This window comes from Heliangelus exortis, chromosome 1, assembly GCF_036169615.1.
Source record: "Heliangelus exortis chromosome 1, bHelExo1.hap1, whole genome shotgun sequence".
Lineage (NCBI taxonomy): Eukaryota > Metazoa > Chordata > Aves > Apodiformes > Trochilidae > Heliangelus > Heliangelus exortis.
The window spans coordinates 83424544-83445160 of NC_092422.1; the positions used below are offsets into that span (position 1 = coordinate 83424544).

At 38.8% G+C, this 20617-nt stretch overlaps 1 protein-coding gene across 3 annotated transcripts in view; it reads left to right on the forward strand.

Moving 5' to 3' along the window:
- Nucleotides 1-20617, forward strand: part of SYTL5 (synaptotagmin like 5) — an 83454-nt gene that overhangs the window by 41285 nt on the left and 21552 nt on the right. For 2 of the 3 annotated variants that reach the window (XM_071750809.1, XM_071750830.1), the window contains exons 4-9: nt 5793-5908; nt 7317-7449; nt 8915-9040; nt 14401-14536; nt 16100-16229; nt 17804-17910. In XM_071750809.1, the coding sequence (XP_071606910.1) occupies nt 5793-5908; nt 7317-7449; nt 8915-9040; nt 14401-14536; nt 16100-16229; nt 17804-17910 (748 nt within the window). The remainder of the gene's footprint in view (nt 1-5792; nt 5909-7316; nt 7450-8914; nt 9041-14400; nt 14537-16099; nt 16230-17803; nt 17911-20617) is intronic. The other variant, XM_071750820.1, reaches the window with a different exon arrangement.

Here is a 20617-nt window from a genome sequence, read left to right on the forward strand (position 1 = left end):
CTTCCAAAATAATTTTTAAAGTGTTTCATCATCTTTCACCAAAGTCAGATTCTCCTGAAAAACAACTTATGGTGATGGGGAAGCACATTAGAACACATTGTTACATTTGAAAACACTTTCAGAAAGAGATTTAGTGAATTTGAGGAAGTATATTTGAATGTGAATAGTGAGAGATGTTCATCAGTATTTTGAGGTATAACAAACTGATGTTGATATATAAGTTGTCTTAAAATTTATATATATAAATTTACTGAAGTTTACTTTATATATGTATAAAGTTACTGAAAAAGGATATGCCCTTTAAATGCCCATAAAGAGAAAACACTGGTTTTTTTTCCCTCATGGGAGTTATTGCCAGCTGGAATATAAAGTAACAAGATAAAGCATTTAAAGGTAAAGAATAGTCAGTCAGAGCTGAGTATTCTGACAAAATCTTGGTTCTACAGTTACTGTGGGCAGAGAAGATGAGTCTTTATTTATGTGACTCTCTGTATGATGGTCATGTTGTAGTATTTATTGAGGTAAATTGAGCCTGTATGCAGCAAGGCACTGATGAAAGGGGAAGCTTTCTGCTCCATTCCCTGCATGCAAGCAACTGAGATCATCAGGAGCTTCCAAACCTAGGTGCTAGAAGAGAAACTTTCCATTAAGGGCACTTTTTTCCCTTGCATCTTCTTAAAATGTGATCAGTCTGTGTATTAAATTTTGCATCTAAAATGATTGAGAGGTTGAGGGAAATTCTGTTCTCCAAAGAGTCTGCTGACAAGCTGATTTTACATCTTGATGCTGTTTGTATTTCTTGTCACAGACGTGTCTAGGTATCTGCACACAGTGCCTTTATTTTGATTGAATTCTTCAGCAAGATAAGATGCCTAGGTGGTCCAAGGTATTACAACAAAAAAAAAAAAAAAAAAAAAACCAAACGAAACAACCCACAATAATGGGAAAAATTTCTTAATCTTGGAAATCATTATGTTGTCTTAAAATGTCATGAAAATTCATCAGTACCTCAGTAAGATTTATTCCCATTAGGAGACTGAAAAAAGAGTAGTTTCAAATGTTTTGGTATGCAAATGATTTTCATATTACTTATAATTTTAGTTCAGTAACATCTAGGCAAGTTTGCCTTAATTTGATAGGGTCAAAAATTTCTATTTGATAGTCTCCCAGCATATTAAAAGCCATTCCAGAATTAATTTATATTATAGAAAATACTTGTGGAATTTAATACATACAAAGATTAGTGTATATTTTTTGGCATGTTCCTGTAAAGACTGCATTTTGGTCTTGCCATTTTTTTTCCCAAATTATCTTCCAAGGAGGAAGTAAACTCGAGGAATAGGAAAGGGAGTGGAAGGTAGACATAAATCTCCTCTGCAGTGAATGTGGGTTAGGCTGGGTGATCAAATGGATTATGAAACTGTTTTACCAATATAGGTTTTTTTCCCCAAATAAATGATTAAAAGTTAACAATTGGGGCTTTCCATCTTAAATCGATTACCTGGCAGTTGGGAACTTAAGCATGTAGTGTCTTGCATAAATGAGAGTAGAAAATAAGAAGTTGAGGTTTTGCCAGTTGTGGGCCACAGGTTACATTGAATTTTTCAACTGAGCAGTGTGTTAGTGAAGTGAATCTCTTTGCTAGGAGATCATTGAGAGAGAAAAAGCACAAAACCCTAGCATATTCCCTCTCACATGATGATGTGAGTAGGTGGATCGGTAATTAATGTATAAGGACTTTAGCAGATAAAGTAATTGGTACTAAACCTTCCTACTGGAACATGTTTTTGCTTTAAAATTTTCCTAACTATTTTGAGCATAGGAAAGAGCAACGATGCAAAAATTACTGCTATTACAATTTCTGACACTGTTTTCCTCCTTTCTAAAGCTACTTTATAAAGATTTCTAAAGCTACTGACTTCAGCATCTGTTGCACACTTTGGAAAGTCAGTCTAAACATGTTTTGGTAGAAGACATATTTTTTTACTTTGTATACTACATGATTACTGTAAAGGGGAAGTAAAGAAAAAGCTTGCATGTACCTTGATTTATAGTTAGTGGGGACCTTGGACCCATTTTAAAATGACAAAAAACAAACCTGCAAGGACTTATCGGAGGTAGCATTGCAAAAATGCCCTCGTTTCTTTTCCCATTGAAACACTTATCTTTGTGGAGAGGTTTCATTTAAGTCCTTTATCAGAAAAAGAGGATGTGTTATCAGTAGGAAAGACAGTCTTTCTTTATCATAATTATAAATGCATTAAAATAATGTTATTAAAGACTGTGTAGGTCTCGCTCTTTGATTTTTGATTCAGAATGCCAAATGCCATTATGAATTCAAATCTCAGTTTAGAGACTTAGGCTAGGCTATCATTTAATCTGAATTCAGTTGTATTTATGTATTGAATAAAATTGTTTTGATAGGCACTCTTGACATATATGTATGATTAAGATAACACAACTACTAGTGTTTCTGTTAATTTTTCAGTATACATGAAAAATACATCCAATATTAGCATACTAGAAATCCAAAATTACAAAGCTTATTTTTTTCCCCCTTTGTTTCATTAAAATGTAGTACTTTTGTACAGGTGATCTGTGGGTAAGAACGTGTTCACAAAAGGTGACTGCCACCTGAACTCAGGATCCCAAGACTGAGTAGCACTGATAACAGTAAGGATGAAAGTCTGAAGGGAAGGTTGAGGTTTCTAGACTTGTTCCATGCAGTGCTCACAATGGCTGGCTATTGATGGGTGTTTTTTCCCTTTACCATGGCAGGTCAATCACAGGATCAAATAGAAAGGTTAAGTACTTGATGTAAAAAAAAATAAATATGTAATACTCCCTTTATTTGCTGTCTGCCTCAGTTGAGGGTGTTGTCTGTGCTTCACCTGAGATCTGTTTCTCTTGGTGAAGTCAGAGCAGCATGGGTGTGGGTCTCTTCAAAGCAGCCCTGCCCAACGTGTTGCCACCTCAATTTAAAATGCAGATCTTACTACTGCTTAATAAGGTCAGACAAATGAAGCAGATGGGCAAGTTAGTTTACCCTCATCAGCTGAGCAGGCACACATTTGAGCCCCGTCACTGTGGTGGCTATTTAATGGTGGCAGATTACATCCTGCAGAGAGAGATAACTAAGAGAAGTAGATTGCTTATTTATGCTTTGCCAAAAGTTACAGGGATCAATTGTTGTTGCCCAAATAGGTTCACCTATCTCTGTGAGGAACGTGAGTATGGGGTCAGTAGTTATTATTAGAAGGGGATGGCAGGAGGAGGAAGAGAATGTCCTCTTCCACAGTACTCCTGCCTCTTCCCTGGCCTGGTGCCAGCCCTTCCCCTCTTGCAGGCTGCTTTGCTCCCAGAGTGCATCGTAGCAGAGGTTGGATTGGCAAGGGATGAGTGGGGACAGGGAGGGAGACTGATGGTGCATTCTAAGGCTGAGGGTGACCTGAACCACAGTGGAGTGGAGGAGGAAAGGAAGGCCCTCTCCCAGGGATGGATGCTGGGAGGGGAACTCCTCTCTCCACCAGCATCACCCCTGTTTATCCTTCCCTCCTTCCAGCAGCCTTCCATCCTCTCTCTTCCCAGCTTCCCCCCACAGCCACCCCAACCATCCTTCCCTTGGCTGCAGCTCGGTCAATCTCTCCAACCACCATGACCCTCCCTGAGCCCTTGGTCCTGCTTCTGCAGGGCTGAGTCTCTCCCTATCAGGTTATAAGACTTATATATGGTAAAAGAAGCACACTTACCAGTCACTACCACCACTCCACCCAGGCAGGGATCCTCTGAGCACTTGTGACACAGGGGGCATGAGATGCCTTCTTTCCCTCATCACTGTTCACTCTTGGCCAGAAAATGTAGGAGTTGGCTCTCCAGAGACCCTGTGGCTGAGGAGATGCCCCTTCATGACCCAAGTGGGTGGCACATTTCAGGGTTGAGTGTGGAAATAATTACAGATTTTGGCTTTTAAGTCTGTAGCTTTGTGCAAAGCAGCTTTATGTGCTGCTGAAGCCCTGGGTGTAGGTTACACCAAATTGTCCCAAGCTTTGAGGTGGTGAAGGTGCTTGTCTGGATAAGAGGGTGGGGAGTGCCCTGTCTGACCTTGATCAAGTCAAGATCAAGATATAGGAAATTAATAAAATCTCCCACTGAGGGGAAAACAACATTTGTGGAGTTTTGTGGTCAAACCTGGGAATAACTGAGGAAAAATTGGAATAAGCCATGTTGTTCATATTGCAATGTGATATTTGTAACCTAATGTCCTTTATACTACAATGGAATATGATGACATGGTCAAAGGTCTGAAAGTTTTGGTTTGATATAAAGCATTAAACTTGCAGAAAACCTTGGTATAAAAACAACTGCACACTGAAGTGTGTTCTATAAATAAATAGTGAAAATAGACATTCAGAGAAAAACTGTTTTTCATTGTAGCCAGGCAGTGCATAGTTTCTAATTAAACAAATCCTTTCCAGTGTTTGTGTCTAACAAACATAATTTTAAAATTCTGAGTGGAAGTGTAGAGATTTTATGTAATGCCTTGCATAATGACTGATTGTGATGCTGGATTATATGGGGCTTTGCCACTAGGAACCTGCAGTAACAAGATAAGGTTATAATCTTCTATTTCTATGCTTGCAGGCACATGTCTTTGGTTTTAACTTTTTTTTTTTTTAATGCCTCCTGCAAAGGTGCGTGATTTGTTAATGGGTTAGGAATGACTGATAATATTGAGGTCTTTTAACCAACAACAGGATTCTATTCTGTAGTTTTTAGTATTTTCCCAAGTCAGAATCTCCGTGCAGGCGTAACATAAAAGTCATTTAATAGTGAAGATATTAATCAGTGCTTCAAATCTGTCTGTAGTAATTTTCATGCCCAAGATACTAAATGATTTCTGTTTTGGGTTTGAAAATAGTTTTTTTTTATTGAGCATAAAGTAAGAGGGAACATATCTACAGCTAAATCGGTTTTTAGCATAATTTTTAAGATTTTCTTATTTGCTTTTTATTTGAGTATTTAGGATTAGTAGCTTTTTGCCATCAACTGTATGTAGTAGTGAGGCAGGAGAAATACTGATGCTTTACCATGATGAAACTAATTCAGGAAAAGGCTAGCAATCAGCATAAAAACATACCTGTGGAAAACAGCAGTGCCACTACAGGATTTCTTTGTGGTTAGTATTGTTAAGGGAATTTGAAACCAGAAAAAGCAGCTTTATCCAGAACAGTAGCAAAGACAGATGTTCATTGCTCTGCACCTCCAGGAAGCTGCATATAGTGGCACCATATGAAGCTTACAGATGAAAAATACATCTAGTCCTGCATCAACCTGCATACAGTCAGGCTGGGTCTGTGAATTGCTGACTTGGCTGGAGAAGCTTTGGTTAGGGTTTTTCTTCCTCCATCAAGTGTTGTTTCTACATCTCTTATAATTTTGGAAATAATGAAAACTGCCTCCACTTTCCAAAGGAAATCCAAAGGACTAGGGAGATGGTATATTACATCTTTTTTGTGGAAATCTGGTAAATGTCGTTGAAACACTTTTTGCCAAGTAGATTTCCATATACTGAAAATTACTTTTCATTCACAAAACAAGATGATATTATTTTTCTGCTCTATGTCCTGCTGTCCCAAGTGTTGCAATCAATCTCTTTATTTTGAACTGTGCAAATGTTGTCCAGAGTTTGTGAGCATGATGGTTGAATGATGACCTGAGGGCTTAAGCAGGCACTGTCATTGGCCAAGGTTGATAACATGAATCTCTCTAGCTTTTTAATTTTCCCCATATAGGCAGCTACGGATAGTGACAGGAGAATGGTTTTTTGAAGAGAGAGCAAAGCGCTTCAAGCAATCACATCTTCTTGGAACTGATGTTGTCAGACAGTCAATCCTACACAAATTCCCAGGTAGGGACCACGAGGGAGACGTTTTCTTGTGCTTAATACATTCCAACCTTGTTCCTAGAGTGTTTGACTTGTACTGTGTATTTTATTCTTCAGTGTTAAAGGTGTCATTATAATCAGTATTTGAATCTTAATTTCAGATTTGGGTATTACTAGGAGGTGATTTGTGAATTATTAATATATAAGAAAGGTAAGGCACAGATAAATGAAGAATCTCTTTTATCCATCGCGATAAAGAGCGACTTAAAATCTCACAGTCCAAAAGAATGGACAGTATTGCTCAGCTGCAAGAACAGCAGCAGAAACTCTAAAAGTTCCTCCTCAGTTCTTGCAGGAATTTTGGCTGTATGCAGAGATCTAGGTCCAGTCCTTTTCACTTTGTCTCTCTTGTTTGTGATGGTGGTGTGTAAAAAGTATTTCTTTTTGAGTAAGAAAGGTGAATGTTAACTGCTGTGCTGTATGCTGAAGCATGGGCTACATCCATACTACCTGGTACTTCTCAGTTTTTGCTTAATTTTCCTTTTGCCCTGCTGTCTCCAATAAATTGCACCTGCTCTTTCAGGTACAGTAAACAGCCTGGGCATCCTGAGCAAGCACAGCAAGTTTACCATGCCTGTGCACTGCTCTGGTACCTTGCATGGTACCACAACACCATTGCTTTAAGGAACAGGAGTTTTTCCTGAATGTTGATGCTTATGTCTCCACTTAAGTATTTCACTCTGCACACAGAAAGTGTTGTTCAGGTAGTCTGTTTTCAGATGTAGCAGTTGTCACTTTCTGTAGGAAGGTAATGCAGATGGGCAGGTAGCAGGAAGAGGGAGCAGGGAGTTTCCTGCCATTGGGAAAATGCCTGGTACAAATCTGCTGCTTGGCAAAATGCTGATCTTGACAAGATCAGTGCACTTCAGAAGCTGTCAAACTGGTGACTGTCTGTTCTTTGATATTATGTAGCCTACCAAGTGGGTATTTTGTAATTTTTTACCTTGTTATTTGATATATTCAAATATATATATTTAAGCCATTTTGCCCACACCTTGCTCCTAGCAGAACAGATGTTTTAATTAGGAAGACATCTTTTAATTTAACACAGAAATTAATGTCTACCACCAAATTAGGTCCTTTGTTTATTAAATGTCGGCAATAAATTCAGAAGTATAGTCCAAGAAAAGAGTTGATAGGGAAAAACATTTCAAGTTACATTTCAAGAAACATTTTCAAGTTTTCTATTTATTGAAATGAAAAACCCAAGAATCCCCCCAAGGTTTTTTTTCATGTTATATTATCACATGCTTTTATTTAATATTGAAAAATGGAAAATTTGGGATTTTAGGATGTTTGACTTTTTGTTGACTGTGCTGACTATGCAAAGATTAACTTCTTTTTTTTTTTTTTCCCCCCCTCTCCACTGAAGAAACAGTTTCCAATAAGGATGAAGGAAGAACATGTAAAGATCAGCCCCAAGAGAATGAAGAAAAAAGGCCAGATGTACCAATCTCCACCACAACTGGGCATAAATCAGTCTTCAGCAGACCTAGAAAGATAGGGTAAAGCTTTTTCTTTTGGAAACTGGTAAATTGGATAACAGCTGTATACAATTGGATGTTATTGCTTTTGAGTTTTCCCAGGGTTCCACATTGGCCTTAAACTTCTTGGGACTGGAAGCAGCCTTCATTTGAAAGCATATTTAATATAATTAGGCTGCTGTTTCCTAGGAAATGCAGCAGTTATCACTCTTCAGTTATTAAGGCAGCAGAAAAAAAGGAATTTTACTCTTGGATTTTTCTTTTTATATACTCGGAAGTAGCAAAGTGTCCCTAAGGGCTGAAGAAACCAGTGCAAGAAATAGTATTTGGGAGGCCCGTTTTTTAGAGATGCTCACAAGTTGAGTTTTTACTTCAGCTTTCAGCTGTGCAAATGCAGTCTAAGAGTTAAGCAGGGCCCCTTTTGTGTGTGTGTCACACTGAAGAAAGAGGTGCTGGTCACCTTGCAATCTCAGTGCCATGGGTAACCCCAGTTTGGCTGTGCCCTCAGGGTAGAGCTCACTCACTCACTCTCAGGGGACATGGACAGACGTCCCCTACATTAAATAGGCTGTTTCCCTAGCAGTGTCTGGACATAACTTGACGGATTTGGGTGAATGGGAAGGAAAATCAAATGAGTTTTCATATCATGGCTAGAGCTCCAAGGGCTGGTAGTTGGAAAACTTTATTTCTGTTGAAAGAAAGAATGTGTTTTGTTGTGGATCCTAAATATAGGGGAAGGTAGACAGCCTTGTATAGCTTTTTTATTTCTAAGGAGAGCTGAGTATGGAATAACTTGTGATGACTCCCAAGAATTACATGAGTGGTTTATCTCTACTTAGTACTGGGAAGAACATCAGACCCCCTCTGGCTTTTGAAATGAAGGTGATGGGAGATTAAGGAATCTAGTATTATAGGACCTAGATGTTGCTCTATGAAGAATACTATACCTTTTCAAAACTTTATTTAATTTCTTTCATTTCTCTCTTATTAAAGCTGTGTGTTGTAGGATGAGGGAGTTATGTTTCAGAAAATAGCATATTTAGAGCCTGTTTGGGGCATTGTTGCTCATAATTGTGGGAATTGCAAAGAAAACTTTCAGAAGAAACACATATAATGTAATTTGCTAGGGGAAATTAAACCTCTGTAGCCAAAAATACTTTGCTGTGTATATACTGTAAGAAAATAGAGAAGAATTTTCACAAAAGGCACTTCTGGTCCAGCACTTGAAGTGGCTATGCTGGATAGGAGCAGTTTTAACACTTTCCATTGTAAAAGAAGTTTATAGAAAATGTGATGGGCTTTTTGTTCATATGAATCAATTTGATGATCACATTTGGTGCTCTGTTGATACTTTATCCAGTGTTGTCCATGGGTCAGACAGGTGAAATTAGTAGAATATACACATCACACTATTCTAATCAGGCTGCTATTTTCCTGAGAAAAAAATTTGCAACCTTTAAAATCTTTTATTCCCTGTCTTCATCAGGAAGGTACTCAGGGGGGCTACCAAAGGAGAAATTATGAGTGCAAAAGATGAAGGTGAAAGGAACACAGGCTCAGAAGCTGAAACCCAAAGTGTGTGCAGTGGCAAGTCAACACCTTGCTCTGAGAGGTGAGCATCAGAAATCTGGTTCAGATTATGCTGGGATTGACATAGAGGTGTGTGCCAGTTCTCTGTGCTGCATATTGTCTTTGAATGCTCAGCATTTAATACAATCTGAAAAGCAAAACAAACCCCCCCTGCAGATTATCTCCATCCATCTTCCTTTTTCTCCTTGTATTTTCCAGATGATTGCTGTCAGTATGTTTTTCATTTTCTTGATTTGAATTGATGAGTTGTGTTAATGTTACAGAGCTGAGACCCTTTGTTCTGAAGTTTTGATTCAGTAATGACATGGTAATTGATTATAATTTATATTTTCTTCTTCAGAGGCTGTGTTTGCCCATAATTATTGTCTCACTTATTTCTTACAGAATTCCATTTATCATTCTTCTGGGCTTACAAGACCTCTGCTGTTACCTCTATTGACAGTATTATAAAATGATAGGTGCAGCATTCCCCTTATGTCCCACCAGCAAAATGAAGCTGAAAATAGTTTACTTTTTTCTTGTGCAGTTGAACAGATCATACTGGATGTAGACCTAGATTCTTTGCTCAAGTGCACACTTAGAAATTTAAGAATCTAGATTGGAAAATAACAGTAATTTGGGGCAAGATCCAATAGAAATTTCTTTAGCAGTGTCCCTGAGAGATTCCAAATAAGTGTACAGGAAAATAGGATATCAGGTAAAAGAACATTGTGAATTTTAATTCATACAATCATAGAGTGGTTTGGGTTGGAAGGAACATGAAAAATGTCCTTAAACACTTCAAGGATGGAGGCAGCTACAACTTCCCTGGGCAACCTCTTTGGGTGTCTCACCACTCTCACAGTGAAGAATTTCTTCCTAAAGTAACCAATCTGAATCTGCCCTTATCCAGTTTAAAGCCATTACCCCTTGTCCTGCTGCTACAGGCCCTTATAAAACTTCACAAACACACCCCCTGGCTTTGTTGCCAGCCCCCTTCAGCTGCTGGAAGGACAATATAAGGTCCCCCCAGAGCTTTCTCTTCTCCAGGCTTCACCCTTAGATGAGTTTTCTTGTTTAAGCAATAACTTGTTTCACTTTGCTACCTACAGTTCAAAAACCCAGCTGATGATGCTTTGCAGCATGCCCACAGGTGATGCTGAGAGTCTTCTTGAAAGTCATGATTTGATTTTTTTCAACAGATGGTGCAGCACAAACTCTTCTTCTCCAGTCCATACTCAGTTCACTAATATTTTTTTTCACTGAGCTAATTAGGCCTTCTGTATCTAACCAGATTCCTACCCAAGTTCAGGATCAGAAGTGGTATTTTTTATCTGTTTCTGGATTCATTTTACTCTTTCTTTAATACAGTAGAGGTGTGTGAAGGATCTGAGAGACAAAATTCAGGATTCTGGTGTCTGTGCTACTTAAAACCAAGGTCATGAAATAACTAAGTAACTTTCTCCAAGAACTTACCAGAACAGGGACAAAGGAATGTTTGTAAGTAACCAGTGCAGGAGTTTTCATACACTGGACTGCAAGAAATTTTTATGATGCAATTAACCATAAATGAAGCAAAAACATTTTTCTTTGGGCATTTGAGTTCAGCACCTGGTAAACTCTGTGTGCAGGCTTAGAAGGATAAACAGAGTGAAGTTCTATATAAGAAGAACTTTTATGTTTTCTTTTCTTGCTTGACTTTCACATAAAGCATTGATTTCATGCTTTCACCCAGAGCCAGAGATTTATTAAATTAGGGGTACTGAGTCATTATGGCAATTTCCTTCTCTACCCATTGTCTCATCCTCACCTGGCCAAATTGATGTCCTTTGTCAAAGCCCATAGTTACCCAGCTTTGTTGCCAGGAGTTGCTTTTGGTAGGGGCAATAAATTATTGTACTGTCTATGGAAGACATGGCACCTTCTAAATATTAGTTTGTGGAAGGATTGAGGAGCAGCTCATATTTTGCAGCAGAGGGGTAATTCCTGTCTTGTACATGAATAGCTTTAATTACATATTTGAAGAAATTTGATTTTGCTCATCTATTATTTACAGAACTGAGTAGTAATTACTAAAAATAACAGCAGAGTTTCCCAGGTTATGGTCCATAACTGTTTGGAGTTTCAAATTAAAAGAATAAAACAATGTCTTGTTGCTTTAGCCATTCTAGATTTTCCTGCATATCTCTGTTTTTTTGTAATTGCCCTCATTATTTTAGCTACATTTCCAAAACTGATGGTATTTCACCTATCAGCAGGGAAACTGGGAGAGAATTTTTTTTCTTTAGAAACATTTTGGTTTCAGAGAAGATGTACTGAGCTGGGAACAGGGAATCCCAGGCCATGGGTCCATCCCTTTGTCTGGTTTATTTCTACTCCAGCAAAAATGTTTGCTGATTTTGCAGCTCAATGAACTATAAGGCTGCATTAGGATACTTCTAGGAGAACTAGTATAGGAATTTCAGGCTTATCTACACAGGCACACTACCCCATCATAGAGAGGTCTTGTCTAGCTAACAGAAATGCCTGGCATAGTCAAGTCATAACAATATTATTCTGTTGTTGTCTGCTTAATATGTGCATAAAATATGTTGAACTCCTCTCTAATGGGAGACTGAAATAAGGGCAAACAAAGTGTAGGAGAGGTACCTTTAGATGCTTGCTGTGCAAATGCTCAGCCTGACTGATGACTCCTCAGAACCCCTTGTAACACGTTTCCAAATTGTTTATCCAGCCCACTGTTACTTCTGAACACTTCTCTTCATTTACATCAGTTTACACAGTGAGAAAAAAATCTGGAACAACAATTTTTGTGAAAGAAAGTCACAACAATCCATCAGAAGTGGTGTGATATGCAATGAAACTCAGGTTTTAAACATTTTGGCTCCTTGCCATACAGTGGCAGGTTTGTAAATTAAGGGACATGTGTCCAGCTCCAACAGCTTTGATGAAATTCAGGTGACAGCCAGTAACCTTGATTTTCTAACTTTGCATCACCAAAGAAGCATCTTTATGTGAACAGGTAGGACTAAAATTCAACCAAAACACATTTAGTAGGATTTGTTGATCACTAGCTCATCAAATTAAAAGGCAGCAGTGCATGTACATGAAGTGCACACACATAAGAGCACGTTTATTATGCATTATCTACAGCTGCCGATATATGAAATTGGATACTAATTGCTAGAAAGGTTACCATGTACTCACTAAAAGACAAAAACGTGGTCGCACAATATTTGTAAACAGTCCTGTTGTCTGGGGTTTTCCTCTGTATTCCTTGTTTTCTGTAAATCCATCAATATGGATTCAGTAGTAGTGAGATGGGAGCTGTTGTGTTCCAAAGTATTTTTTCTCAGTTCTGCAGTAATTCTAATAAACATTTCCATTCTGGTGGATAAGATTTACTTTTTGCAGAGTAACTGCAGTTACTCTGTGATATGACACCCTAACAAAGCGAAGATGAAATTTGAGCATTGTCCTGCACAACAAAGATGCCCACAGATCTGCAGTATTTATTAGGGAAGATTATTTTGGCTGAAAATGTACTATAAGTTCAAAAAAATTTCTGCAGCAAATTTGCACTATTATTCTCCTCTGACAGTGTGTTTTCTATATAGAAAAGGCTGCAATTCATATTTACCAGTAATATATATATTTTTTTCAAAGTAGCAAGTAGGAATGTATGCAGAACTGTTACAGTCCTGGAAGAATTTTTGACATTTCTGCAAATTTTGAAGGAAAATGAAAAAGTTTGAATTGAATTGATTGAAAAATGAAAAGTTTGAAAAGTGGAGAAAGAAGAGATTAACCCAGAACTTTTTACTGCAATTACTGAAATTTGAAATCAAATTTCAAATGAAAAAAATACCACTTTAATTGAATATGTGTTGAAATACTTTTAAAAATAATTTTAAATTTTTACAAGAGGTCAAAAATGTGCAACAACTTGCCCTTTCTAACCCTCAGTGTTCACATGGACTAGTCAGTGTTGTCAAATAGAAAAAGTCCCGTGGAAAAAAATCTGTTTGTCATGGTATTAGACAGCAATTAGGTTCAGGTATGTTGAACTTGTCACTTTTACTAACATGAATCCTGGCAAAAAGATTTGTCCAGCTTTCCTAGCTTTGCAAGCTGGCTGAAACACTAAACCAGTTTGGGTCTAGAGTCATTATTGCAATAGGACAGTGAGCAAGTTTCAGGAAAGCAGGTAGCCGGGGATTTTAGACTTTGTAGAGACAGTGCTGGCATTGCCATCAGCTGCAGAAGTGGCCAGAACAATCTTGTCACCATAGTTTTCTTTTAAACCAAGAAGCAGCCTGGCAAGTGTGTGAGTTGTCATGCTTGCTCTTAGGATGTGAATACAGTTTGCAATAGGCACGGATAAATGCAGCCTCTGCAGCCTGGATAAGAGACACATTTCATAGAATCACAGAATCATAGAACAATAGAGATTTGAAGGGATCCTGAAAGATCCTTGAGTCCAACCCCCCTGCCAGGGCAGGGTCACCTACAGGAGGTCACACTGGAATACATCCAGGTGGGCTTTGAATATCTCCAGGGAAGGAGACTCCACAACATCCCTGGGCAGCCTGTGTCACCCTCACAGGGAAAGAAATTCTTCCTTATATTTATATGGAACTGCCTATGCTCATGTTTGTAACCATTACCCCTTGCCCTATTGTTAGTCACCCCTGAGGAAAGTTTGACTCTGTCCTCCTGGCACTCACCCCTTACATATTTATAAACATTGATGGGTCCCCCTCATTCTCCTCCAAGCTGAACAGACCCAGCTCCCTCAGCCTTTCCTCATAAGGGAGATGTTCCACTCCCTTCATCAGCTTGGTCGCTCTGCACTGGACTCTTTCAAGCAGTTACCTGTCCTTATGGAACTGAGGGGCCCAGAACTGGACACAATATTCCAGATGTGGCCTCACCAGGGCAGAGTAGATGGGGAGGAGAACCTCTCTCAACCTACTCACCTACCCCTTCTAATGCACCCCAGGATGCCATTGGCCTTCTTGGCCACAAGGGCACATTGCTGGCTCATGGTCATCCTTCCATTCACCAGCACCCCCAGGTCCCTTTCCCCTATCCTGGTATCCAGCAGCTCAGTCCCCTGTACTGGTACCTGGGGTTGTTCTTTCCCAGCTGCAAGACTTGGGCTATTCACAGTTCTGGTAGAAGTGTTGAAAACAAGTGTATGTATCCAGTAACTGTAATTCACCCTTGCCTGTGCTCTCCTTTCCAGGTGACCATTTCCTTGCCATGGATCACTCAGTTCATCCAGGGCAGTGTTATTCTAGTAGAATGTTAGCATGGCCATTTTCTTGCAGCATTTTGCTAGATGGGTTGCTGTGGTCTGCCCAAAGCAATAACACTTCCATACTTCTCTGTCCACCCCAGAGGCAGCACTCTTTCACTGAACAGCAGCAGTGCAGGGGCAGTGGGTGCTGTGAACAGAGGAAATGTTTCTCTACCTTCTTCCCTCCCCAGGTCTCCAGCACTCAGCACACGCAGCATGACGGCAGATTACAGCAGGGTGAGTACAGTGGGGCAGAGCTAACACCCCTCCAAGGTGAGTTGGATGGAGTCTGCCCTGTTAGATCCATTTTTAGCCTAGAAAGGACAAGCCTGACAGAGAAGATTTTGTTTCTTCCTTAAGTCTAGTGGGACTGGGGGAGATTGCTACTAAACCAGAATTTTGTCATGCTCCATGAGGGATGGTTTTGGTTTGGCAAAATGTAATGTCCAAATATGTCTAAAAATTGCTGTTGATGTCTGTCATGGCATAATGAGTTACAGATTCTGAAGTGGGAATTACAAGGGCTGAGGGTAAGCATTTCTGGCACTTCAGAGCCTCAACTAAGTGCTGTGAACTAAAGATGCCCCTTCCTAGCATGCTGGGTTCAGTATGCTCCCAGTAGCTTCTAAAGGAGACCTTTCAAGCTTAGCACTTGCAGAAAATCAGGCCATACTGATTTTTTTTTCTTGATTTGGCCTCTGGACCCTGCATAATTTATTGCATAACATAAATTGTATGCTAAGCACTTTATCAAAATGAAAGGTGGGGTTCCACTTACTTGCTGTTAGGCTTCTTGGGATGAAAGTGGACACATCTGAGTCTATTTTGTAACCAGCAGAAGGATATGGCTTCTCTAGCCACAAGCAGACACTCTCTTCTTTCCCAGACAGCCTGCTTTTCAAGCAGTTCTCCTGGCTGTGCTCTAATACACCCACCCCAAATTAATTTCTGTTACCCCTCTTAAGAAATCAGGGTAGTATTGGCAAGATATTTTAAATCACCATGACTTAAGTGTACAAAGAAAACAAAATCGATAGTCAAAGGTAATGCTTTTTACCATTTAATGTTTAGAGAAAAAGTAGATGAGCATGAGATCAGAGCCCCATTGAATATATCAGATTTTTTCTAGCTTCCAAATATTTGGTAACATATTAACATATTATCTTTTCTAATAAAAAAGTAAGTTAGTATATATGAAGGGAAGTTTCAGGAGCTGTAAATAGATTAATAGGTTTTTTTAATTTATATTTTTGTTGGCATACAAACTGACATGATTTTGTGCATTAGATTTTGTTGAAAAAAGCCAATGCATTTAATTTAGATGGACTTATGTTATTAGCTGTTCCTTTTCAGGAAGGCAAAAAGTCATAATGATACCAAACATATTTACTTAACCCCTTTATTTAAAGGGTTAAATTGCTATAATTTAATTCCTGCAAGTCCATTTGGACTGAAATTATTATACTGGTAAAAAACCTTTTTAAATATAAAAATTTCCAAGCTAAGTGAACTTATAATAGATTTTAGTGATTCACTTCCCTCCTCTCAATCCAGATTCATTCTCTGATTCTTCAGCTGCAGACTCAGAATGTTTGCATTACTTCATCTTGGAGCAAATTTTATGCATGATCTTTTGTAAGCAAAGAAGATTGAATTGTAATCTAAATATATTCAGAATTAGACTGGATGCTAAAGTAGCTTTGGCATTCTGGGAGCTAATAGAAATTATGCTTCTGTAGACTGATACAGAATAAGTTTGCTTTTTGTATTTATGGGCTGTGCATTTTTCTTATTGAGCAGGACCCTGGCTTGGAAAATGGCATGATTATTCCAGCAAGTGAAAGTGTACCTGAAGATTTAGTAAAGAAGCACTGTAGGAAAGTGTCTGGAACACCTTCCATTGCAGTTTCAAGGGTATCTTTGTCATCAGGCAAGTATGAGGTCTTTTTCTCCTTTCTGCCATCAGTGCATTATTCCTATTCTTGTGACTCTGCTCTTTTTGTTTTTAAAACACTTTGAAAGACCAGATGTTTCATAAATTTATTCATATTAATTCTCCCTAAAAATTTTCCCTATAACTAACCAAGCTTGTACCACTCCACAAGTTTTATATTTGAAAAAATGGTAAACCTAATCCCAGTAATGTTGTCACAATGTTAATATTAGGTAAATCACATGCTCTTAGAATTGTTACAAGATTTCATTTATAACTGTGCATTGTTAAATTAGTCCTTCGTGTGGTCAACTCTGTAAAATACTACCTATCTCCAATCTGTACAAAATAGTACTGTGCTGCTGCCACTACATTTCGTGCCCATTTTGCCCAAAAGCAAATCTGGGAAACAAAAAGCTGTGAGAGAACAAGTCCCTTGTGGACTTCATGACTCTTCATTTTTTAATGTCATGCTCTAAACCAGTCAGCTGTAATTTATCTCATTTCATTGGAGGCTTTAAGGTAAATGAAGCTTGCACAGGAAGATGCTATCAGAGCCACTTTGCAACAGAGGGTGGAGATCCTGCTGTTCCTACCTGAAATAGGAGGCAGAAGCATCCTGCACTCTCCTGCTTCTCCCAGGCATTCAGTCGGCTTCTTACAGGGCTGAGTGAGTTGGTATTCACAGGTTTCACTCTGGAACACAGCAGGGCTTGCCATCCTTCAGCTGAATTTAGCCCAAAGCAGAAACCTGATGGCATATCCCACAGAGCTGATCAAAGGAGATAATGTTCTTCACGGTAGATTTTTCTGCTTGAAAGCTTCAGAGTTTCTTTGAGGATACTGTGTAATGAAACAGAGGTGTTATAGACTACTGCTTCTTTGTGAAATGAAAATTCTCCTGTTTCTGCTACCTTATAAAATAAAGGTTTTTGTGGTGGAAAAGAGCTGGCCTTATGTTACCAAAGCAAGTGGATGCTGAGCAAAATTGCAAGCAACCTGGAAAGAAGCATCAGACTCTTCATTATCTCCTTCTTGAGAGATCTCAAAGGACTTTAAGCTCAGGAAAGTGACCTTTCATCAGCTATAGCCCAGGTTGAAGGTGAACAGCTTAAAACTGCAGCCCAGGTTGAAGATAAACAGCTTAAAACTACAGATTCCTATTCGCAGGATCTCAAAGGATTCTCTTCACCCTCTTTTTTCTCAAAAGATTTCTATTCGGAGGACTGAGCAAATAATTCTCCAAGATACCTAAGATGTCTCATGCCTGTAGAGTGGATGAAACACATGTAGAACCAAAGGAAAATTGTTTGCTTCCTTCTCCTTTTTGCACAGGGAACACTAGTAACAGCAGAAATATTTTCTTTGTGCCTTCAGCATCAGAAAACCTTTTTAAAAAACATTTTGATGTTCAGTTGTCACAGTTGTGATAGATACACCCAACTGTTTCTTTTAAGAAAAAAACAAAAACAGTATTTTAGGTAAGACAAAACTTATTAAAGTGTGGAAGATGAAACAGATTTACTTTTGTATGAATTATAGCAAACATTTTAATTATTTTTATTTTCCAGATCGTAGCCGATCTGAGATAGATTTGAGTGAATCTTTCTCTGAAGGAAATGAGGACACTCTGAGCATAAGAAGCAAATCTGTACCTAGTGCCTTAGACCAGGAACTGGTGAGTTATGAATGTGCAAATGTCTATGTGGTGGAAATGCTGTTTCTTCAGACTTAAGAAATCAGGACTATATGTATATCTGTACAGAATCTAAGTAATGCAGAACGTTGTTTTAGGGATATTTATTGAGTTTTAAACAGCTTCATCTTCATAAATACAGTATGTTGGGTACTAAATGATTCTTATGAATAATCACAGGTGTAATTTGTTATTGATTTGCTATTTTTTGAGTTTACAGCTGAAAGAAATCTGGCCTGGAAATAAATTTCAAGCACTATGTTACTCATGATTCAAGGTCCTGTTAATTCATACTTTCTTAGGTTTTGATTTTCATGTGGAGAAATACTATCTTTAAAGGCTTTAACCTCTTCTGGGTCTGATTTCCTCATTACATATTCTTTAGCAACTGAAGCCCCAGCTTTCTGTTCTGCCACTGCTGCTTGCCTCTTCCTCTTGCTCACTGCTTTCTGCCAAATATTTCCATTAATTTTTTCATGTCTTCTATGGGCTGCTTTTGCCAAGTGATTCACAACTTCCCTCTCCCCTTTTATGCACATATCCAGGACACACAGGTTGCAGATGTGCATCAAGGCTATAGAATTTCTAAGCTTGTTAAATATGCATGAGGGGAGAAAAGAAGTTATTTAAATAGTTCTTCCTCTTATCGTAGTTTGTTCTGACTTTCCAAATGTGTACCTGTAGCTTAAAAAACTGTAACCCTCTGTGTTATGGTTTATGCTTTTTGTCTATTGTTATAGTCCTTCCCTACCATCTTATCTTTTCAGAAAAGCACTGGCTGGGCAAGATGTCTCCCTTTCTTGTAGCATTTGATTCTTGTGGCTTGATGGAAAACAATGGGTTGGGATTCCAATCTGTTTCTTGGATTGCTGACACTCAGATAATTTGCCTGCAGCAGTGCTTTGTTTGGGTGTGTCAGACTTCTGTGGAAGAAAAACGTAAAAAATAAATTGTTTATTTTTTAATTGTAGTAAAGAAAAAGGATCTTAGGAAGATAAATTGTTTATTTTTTTTTAATTGTAATAAAGAAAAGGAAGATAGAAAAGGAAGATAGAAAAGATTGCAGAAAAAAGCATAAAATCAGAAAATACAAGTTTTACATATCTATATATTAGTTTCCTGCTCTAACAGTACATAGTACAGTAGTTGTCACCAAGGAGTTTATCTGAGGCAGGTACCAGATATGCCAAGTCTAGAGTGACTTCCTATTCTTAGATTTTCTTTGTCTTCCTCATTTTTTTCCTCCATTCTTTCTTTTCTTGCTGACTATGAATGAAATTTCAGATTGCAGCTCTCTCTCTCTAGCTTCTTTGCTAACATAATCATAGAATTGGAAGGGTTCATCTAGATCCAACCCCCCTGCATGGGCAGGGACACCTCCCACCACATCAGAATGCTCAAAGCCCCATCCAACCTGGCCTTGAGCACTGCCAAGGAGGGGGCAGCCCCATAACTTCTGTCGGCAACCTGTTTCAGCATCTCACCACCTCTTATAGTAAAGAATTTCCTCCTAATATCTAGTCTAAATCTCCCCTGTTCAAGTTCTAAAGCATTGCCCCATGCCCTTTCACTATATGCCTGTGCAAAAAGTCCTACTTCAGCTTTCTTGTAGGCTCCCTTCAGGGATGGAAAGCCCTATAAAGCCCCCTCCAGGCCCCCTCCAGCTTCTTTAGCCTGTCTTCATAGGGGAGGTGCTTCAGTCCTTTGAGTGCTTTTGTGGCTCTTCTCTGGACACATTCCAGGAGCTCTTTGTCCTTCTTATGTTGGGGACTCCAGAACTGGACACAGTACTCAAGGTGGGGGCTCAAGGAGCAGAGGGGGAGAGTCACGTACGGGACCTCTCTTATGGAATAACCTTGAGAGTTTATAACCATGACTTGTGAGTGTGCTAATTCCCCTTCTCTAAACTTCATTCGTAATAGAGTTCATAGATTTCTGATTCTCCCCATGTCCTTGCTTTCTCTGTCTTAATGAAGTCAGTTGGCTGCATTCATCAACTTCAGTGTTATGGTGGTTTTTAGCATACTTTGACTCACAGGAGTCCTTCGGAGTCTTGTTCTGTATTCATTATGAGCCCAGTCTTTTGAGATAAAGTTTGTATTCCTGGTGGAATTTGTCTTCTTTGCTGCTAAGTAGAAGAGGCAGAAAGATATCTGATCAAGAAACCGAGAGCTGCTGCAGCCTGAGAAAAGTTACACCTTTTCCTCTGGACAGCTGGTGGAACTAACTGAGGTCCTTCATTCTCTTCTTTCTGGATGATGGGAGCTGAAAGCAGAGCTGTGGGACTGTGCCTCCCATCTAGAGACGTGTGTTGAATTCCTAACCAAGAGGTGTTCATTACATGCTCTGCTGATTTATTAGAAGTAATTGGATAATATGCATTTTATAAGCCTCACTGGAGAGCATGAGATTAAAGTCTTACTAGCTCTAACTTTAATAAGCTAATAACACTAACCAATTATGGAGTTGCAGTTCTGGAACACCTCTTGAGAAACATAATCGTTGTGCTAAAAAATGAATTAAGGGCATAGGTTAAATGTTAACCATTTTTTTAGCTTTAGATGTCTGCTTGCAGGCAAAAAATGGTAGATAGCTAGATGTCATTTGTACTTTTTGTGAAGCACTGTTTATTTCAGTGTCCAAACCTGGAACACCCCAGTCTGAAGATGTTGCCTTGTGGGATTTTTTT